General features: G+C 47.0%; 1 protein-coding gene across 26 annotated transcripts in view; it reads left to right on the top strand.

The window, feature by feature from the left end:
- Fhos (Formin homology 2 domain containing) overlaps positions 1-7,500 on the top strand; it is a 215,439-nt gene that overhangs the window by 119,062 nt on the left and 88,877 nt on the right. For all 26 annotated transcript variants that reach the window (XR_015191160.1, XR_015191158.1, XR_015191159.1 and 23 more), the window contains one exon: positions 5,963-6,072. Coding sequence is in view for 10 of the 26 variants with exons in the window: in XM_086538518.1 (XP_086394644.1) it covers positions 5,963-6,072 (110 nt within the window). In the remaining 16 variants the exon portion in view is untranslated. The remainder of the gene's footprint in view (positions 1-5,962; positions 6,073-7,500) is intronic.

The following is a 7,500-nucleotide window of genomic DNA, read 5'->3' on the forward strand; positions in this document are numbered from 1 at the left end:
GGTCATCCATCCTCCTGCATTGCCGATTCCAACGAGTCGTTTCCCCGCGGGCAAAGGAAAAGCCCAGGCGAAGGAAAACGAACCGAACGAATGGATGCGGCAACCAGGTGGATGGAGTTCGTTTCGGTTGTCAGCTATTAGGTGATCTACGTAACTTTGGTAAATCGTTATTTAGTTCTAACTTGTTTCGCTCAGAGCGTGATATATGCGAAGGCCGGAGTCCCGTTTGCGATAATTGGATCCTATTATCTAACATGATATTTGCAGACTCACGATTATGTGCAGTGGCTGAGGTTGCGTTATGTCACAGTGCAAATACTTGTGGAAAAAATGGGAAATACATAGATGATGATCACGGTCCTATTTATTTAATGGAGATGGTATAAGGTAACCTGAATTCCTGTTTCAGCGATAAACTCTCTGACCTGATTCGAAGTGTGCATTGCCCTAAAACTGACAGAATAAAGTCGAGCTATACATACGCGAACTCGTTCCACACGCTGAAGACGCTGGCCACCGGACCTCGAGAACTTTCACCAGCTGTACCATCACAACAAACATTTCGCCTCTTGCTTAACCGTAATTCAGCGCAAAGTGCCTGCGGGGCCCTCCTCCTCGCCTCGCCTGCGTGGGCGGTCCGGCAGATGCTGGGGACGGCGCGGGGCGGGAGGAGCTGGAAGGGGCTCCGCCTGTGGGAAAGCGGGGGAATGTAGACCACACCGGGGCTGGAGGGTGAGAGGGGGACAGGTACTTAAGCGGATCGAGTAGTGTTCCGCAAGGATGAATGGCAGGTGTAAGGTAACTGTGGACTCTCGTCGCTAATAGGCTGTGACAGGTGTATTCACTGGCGAGTGAAGAGTTCCATTAATTTCGTGTTCATTACTGTGAACTGGCAGTCGGTATTCGTAGAATGTTGAGATTTATATTGGATAATAGTACTTCTCCCTTTCTTTTCGTTTTTTTTTTCCTTCTTCTTCTTCTTTAATACTCCCGTAGGAAGACGAAATCATTATCGCGTAGATGCCAGTTCTGAGATATTATAAAGTATTAAATCCCTGTTTGTATCCATCTTCATTGTTCAAGATGGGCGGCCGTGTGTGGGGGGAAGATGAGAGGGAACGGTAATGTTACTGTAGGTATGTCGAGAGTAATTTTGCTAAAGATGATCTAGAAAATAAACTTCGTGGTCAGTGCACTTGGGCGTCGATTCCCTCAAATCAATTAACTTGGTTTTCTGCGTATTGCGTGTTATATCAACTTGAATGTTCGGCTACGGTGTGGAATAGATGAGAAGTCAGCTATTACAACACGCAATAGTTGTGGCTTGTAGTCTGGGTTGTGTGAGGATGACAGGAAAGCTGAAGGGTGGTGTCTTGTATATGATGTAACTTTTGATTGCCTCGGTGTGAATGGGATTGTAAATGTGTCAGGAAGGCTTTTATCCTTGCCTTTTTTTACTTTTATTTTCACTCTTTTGCAGTTACGTCTCTTACTTTGTGTGTACCAAGCAGATAAATGTGAGGAATGCTGAAGGAGTTTTTGGCTTATCGCAGCTTCTGTCTAGGTGTGCTATAGATATGCTGCGACAGCTAAGGACGTTTGACATCATTTAGACGACAGTATCCCCCTCGCACACCCAGCAGCCCTTTATCACTATTTACACACTGATTATCGGATAGTGAACTCCGATAAAGGGTGTGAAGGCGGTATTGAAAACAGTATCAAAGTGTAGGCTGGCTGGTGGGAGGGCGTGGGAGGGGGGGCCCCGGGTGTTGTATGGGCAGTGGTGTCGTATGGGAGGTGGCGAAGCGTGACCCGGCGCGCACTGTTCCCATGAGCGCCAACACTTTCTCCGTCACGTTGGACTCACGAACCCTTGAGTGTTCCTGTGTAGATCACTTCACACGTGGGGGGGGGGGGACAGCGGAGGTCGCCACCTTTGGCAATGTTGCTTCTTCGGGACTCTGACTCCTGCTCGCCCTGCCAGGACTTTGCGTGGGGTCGCTTCCTCGCTCATGATTCTCTGCTTCTGACTTTCCGTTTCGTTTTTTATCCTCTATTCCCTCCATCTGATTATCAAGAAGGCGCTGACCGTCGAGCTGGCGATAATCAGACGCAATACATCTTTGATAACAACTGAAAAAGAGACGAGGCTTCTTTCCAGGCCAGGAACTCGACCCCCACCCCAACCCGCCTTATATGAGATGCTGATTTGTCTAAGAGAAAAAAAATAAAGAATAGAAAACATTTCTGGGAAAGGTCGAGCCAAATTTCTGTGGGAAAAGGCGGGCTCAGTGGAACGGCGAACTCGGGGATTTCTAGACGGTCTCCGTCTAATCTCGAGTCGTGCATCTGACAGCGAGAGAGTATCTCACCTCCTGATCGTGAACCAATAAGAAAAGTTTAAACCACAGCCGTACGTGTCGCAGAGGCCGTGCGCGAAGCCGAAGTCGTGCAACTTTGCCAGCACGGAGGCCGGGCGACAACACGAGGCTAGCGCACTTCACTGGGATCTTTAAATGGGGGCCGAGCGCTGTTCACACGCTGTGACGCGAGGGGTGACGGAGGAATTCGATACAATGATAACAGAACAGAACCTCATGCAAGGATTATTAAATTCTCTTGGGCATCATACTTTTTCAAATCTCTTTTTTAACATTTTGATATCTATCTATATATTTCTTTGCCTATCTCTCTCTCTCTCTCTCTCTCTCTCTCTCTCTCTCTCTCTCTCTCTCTCTCTCTCTCTCTCTCTCTCTCTCTCTCTCTCTCTCTCTCTCTCTCTCTCTCTCTCTCTCTCTCTCTCATATCACATCACATCATATATATATATATATATATATATATATATATATATATATATATATATATATATATATATATATATGTGTGTGTGTGTGTGTACGTATGTATGTATATGTACACACACACACACACACACACACACACACACACACACACACACACACACACACACACACACACACACACACACACACACACACATACACACACACACATATACATATATACATATATATAGACACATAAATAAATACATACGTACACACACACACACACACACACACACACACACACCCATGGAATCCGTGCAGTTTCTTTATGGTAATGTTTTACAGTTCTTTCCCTCCGTCCCTTGCTGCGTTGTCCCGCCCCGGGTGGTCAGTGGTCACACAATGTCGTCCGTGCAGAGGGCGGCGCCCTCTGACTCGCCTCCCGCCCGCGCTCAGCAAAGTTTGACGCGCTCACGACACACCACTGACCTCCTCCGTGAAGGCCAGGCCCTGACACCCAGCTGGCTCCTTCCCGGTGATCAGGCGATGCTGTCAATGCTGCGTTAACACTATTTTGATTTGTGGTCTGAAACTGTATCACGCCGACGTGCCGCAGGATAACAAAGTGTGAGTCAGTGCGCCTGTCTGTTGGGTCGAGACATACATTATGCAGGCGTTGCCACTTCCATCTCTAAGAGGCAAAGGCAGGTAACAGACCAATTAGAGAGACTGAGAAAATAAAGTGAGGCTGATAACAGATGGAAGAAAAAACAAATGAAGGAAAGCGAGAGTGTTAAGGCGTCCACCACTGTTTGCTGAGGAGGCGTGCTCCTTTCGTCACCCAAGCAGGTTGTAATCCTTTCAGTCTCCCCCGTCGCCGCCTCGGTTCACATAATTGAAGGCCAGGCAACAGCCTAGCAGCCACAGGAGCGACAATCACGGGAGCGGCCACCACAGACAGCAGAAGTCTATAGATTCGGCGCGACAGGAAGGGCTCAGACGGTGACAGCGAGCGGACAGGAGGAGGACGGACGGCCACCGGGGGAGGGGCGTCGTGGTGCCTCCAGCTGTACAAACACGCAGGGCCTGATCATGGCACTGACCTCAGGACCTTTCGTGTTGCGCAGGTTGCAGTGTTTGCTTATATGTCAAGAGTAGCGATAGTGATTCAGTCCTTGTTCGTTTCTTAATTCGTTAAAGAAGATGCTGCATGTACAGTATGTCTCACTGTCGGTAATCAAATTATTTTAAAAAAATTCATAGACATTACAACTGGAAAATATAGTCGAGGCGTGTCGCTTCTTTGCAGATGGAGGTCTGTATAGCGCCACGCGTCTCTTTTTTGTCTTCTCTTTTTTTAAACCAGTAGCTGTAAATTCGGTGCTGTAGATGAGGCGATAGACACGCAACTGCAGGATTGTCTTGGTAAATGATCTTCCACATCGCGTGCATCAAGCCCTGTTTTTATAGTACTCAACAGCACTGAAAGAAGGAATTAACACATTGCTAATGATGACAGCTAATACGGATATTATTATTCGGAAATGATACATTCATTGCGCATGCCCGAGATCTCATTTAAAAATGTATAATGATTTGCATCTGGTTTGAGAAGAGGTTTTCATTTTAAACTTCGTATGAAAAGTACAAGGCATCGTAACGGCAGAAAAAGATGCGGACAGAAGGAGAGATGTGATTAGTTCGGTGCTGATCGAAGCTTACCTCCCCCTGGACGCGGTCACCGGGAGTGTCCAGTTCTGTGCGTTTTTTGTTTTTATGGCGTGTGAGGGATTGTCGGACACGGGCGGACGCTTGCGATTTGATCTCGGCTTACGGAATTACGATCAATTAGGAATCTGGCAAGTTCACGGCCCTGCGTGTGCGTCTCTCGCGGACCACAGTCAGGGGCTCCAGATGCAGCATCCAGAGTTTGGACACATCCTCTCAGATGCACATACACTCACACCTACATACACACATCCACACCCACACACATACACACACACACACATACACACACAACGCAACACATACACACACACACACACACACACACACACACACACACACAAACACACACACAAACACACACACACACACACACACACACACACACACACACACACATTCACACACACACATTCACACACACACATTCACACACACACATTCACACACACACATTCACACACACACATTCACACACACACATTCACACACACACATTCACACACACACATTCACACACACACATTCACACACACACATTCACACACACACATTCACACACACACATTCACACACACACATTCACACACACACATTCACACACACACATTCACACACACACATTCACACACACACATTCACACACACACATTCACACACACACATTCACACACACACATTCACACACACACATTCACACACACACATTCACACACACACATTCACACACACACATTCACACACACACATTCACACACACACATTCACACACACACATTCACACACACACATTCACACACACACATTCACACACACACATTCACACACACACATTCACACACACACATTCACACACACACATTCACACACACACATTCACACACACACATTCACACACACACATTCACACACACACATTCACACACACACATTCACACACACACATTCACACACACACATTCACACACACACATTCACACACACACATTCACACACACACATTCACACACACACATTCACACACACACATTCACACACACACATGCACACACACACATTCACACACACACATTCACACACACACATTCACACACACACATTCACACACACAAATCCACACACACACATTCACACAAACACACTCTCACATTTTCACTTCACACACACACATCTCATCCACACACACACATTCACACACACACACACATACACACACACACACACACACACACACACACACACACACACACACACACACACACACACACACACACACACACACACACACACACACACACACACACACACACATATGTATCGATAGATATAAGATAGATATATATGTGTGTATGTGTTTGTGTGTGTAAACTTGAGAAAGGAACATCGCCTTTGTTAAAGTATGAGCTGTAAATGACGAGTTGTTTTTCCTCTTCCCGCAGTTGGACGACGCTACTTTGCAAGTGTATCGCGACGGGGACTACGGCACCTACTTGGACCTCGAGTCTTCGCTGGCAGAGCAAGCCGAGGACATCGACGGCCTCACTGACAGGTAAGTCATTCGGTGGAGGGCGAGCGAGACCAATGGGACTCGGGGAGCGCCATGGCCAGAAGCGGCGAAACGTTTGTCCGAGTGATCATTACGTTTTTATTCACTTCATTTCTAGTGGTAAAAACTCCAAGTTTCTTGCGCGAACTGTTTTCTCTGCTTTAAGCACATAAACATGGTGTTTGGGAACTCAAACAGCAAGTAATAACGGTTTATTCTGGCCGAATGCTTCATAATGCCACATATCGCCGTCCGACCATGTTTACCGAGGAGGACGCGCACCGAACGTATTGTCAGGAGCCATGTTGACTCACCGAAGAAAGAGGGCGGGGGATGTGAACGTATTTGCAGATGTTACGAAGACGACAACTTGATAGGGTCTGCGGAGTATGTTGACATATGATAAGGTTACGTCGTGGCGAGTTATTACATCTGTAAAGAATGACGATTACTTTGTTGTGGCATGTAGTTAAAATGATACCAGAGGAAATTATTGATAAGGAGATCAAATTCAACGAAGAGCGACACACAGACCACGAGCGATATAAACGTCTTTGTTTTAGAGCCCCAAGTGTCAGAGAATGGCGTGGCGACAAAAATAGTTTACCCTCCCAAGCCGTCAGTCCTACAGCTTAATTGCCGGTGCCCGTTGGTTCCGGCCCTGCGGAAAACACTTTCTTTAATACAGACCTACAAGGGGAGGCTTTCCCGACACGTGGACTAGAGAATGCATATTTCTTCAGGGAAACATGTGCAACTAATCACATCAGAACAAAGACGTAAAGCGTGAATGAGACGACCATGTTCCGCCCGCTGAGCCAGCCCTGTCAACGACCTCTTTTAAATAGAAAAGTCGAGCCTGTTGTCACGCTTGGTGACACCGCGCATCCAGTACTCCTTGCTTTGTGAGAGCTTGGAGGCGGGACTCGAGGCTCTTTCAGACATTCCCTCTCGGGTAAATGGCCAAACATCGCACCGACGCAACAAGTCGACCATTTGAGTGAATTCTTCGACGGCGTATCTGGGCGTAGCTGGGGTTGGCACGGCTGGGCCAGCTGGTTGTAAACATCGTACTTCCGGTCTTCGTCTCCTTATTTAGCCACTTACTAAGCTCTCTTCTCTCGCTGAAGGCAGTGCAAGCGAGAGCCATTGCTTTGTGTGATTCAGCGTTACCGCAAGTCAAAGGAATTTTAGGTAAATACGAGATATCACAAAGGCAATGTGCGATTTACAGCACACTTTCTCATCACGTATTACTTCGATTTGTGCAAAGTAATTTTAACGTATTGTCATACACACAAAGGTTGCGCTTTTATAACTGCATTGTGGCCGACCATGTATTCAAGTGAACGAAGTGCCATGGGTAATGTAGTCACAAACGCATCACCGTTCACTGATTCCCCATATTTTGACAGTTGATCTCGCGCCCCA

Source organism: Penaeus japonicus, unplaced genomic scaffold, assembly GCF_977035675.1.
Source record: "Penaeus japonicus unplaced genomic scaffold, GWHDUDI00000001_assembly GWHDUDI00000007, whole genome shotgun sequence".
In the NCBI taxonomy this organism is placed as follows: domain Eukaryota; kingdom Metazoa; phylum Arthropoda; class Malacostraca; order Decapoda; family Penaeidae; genus Penaeus; species Penaeus japonicus.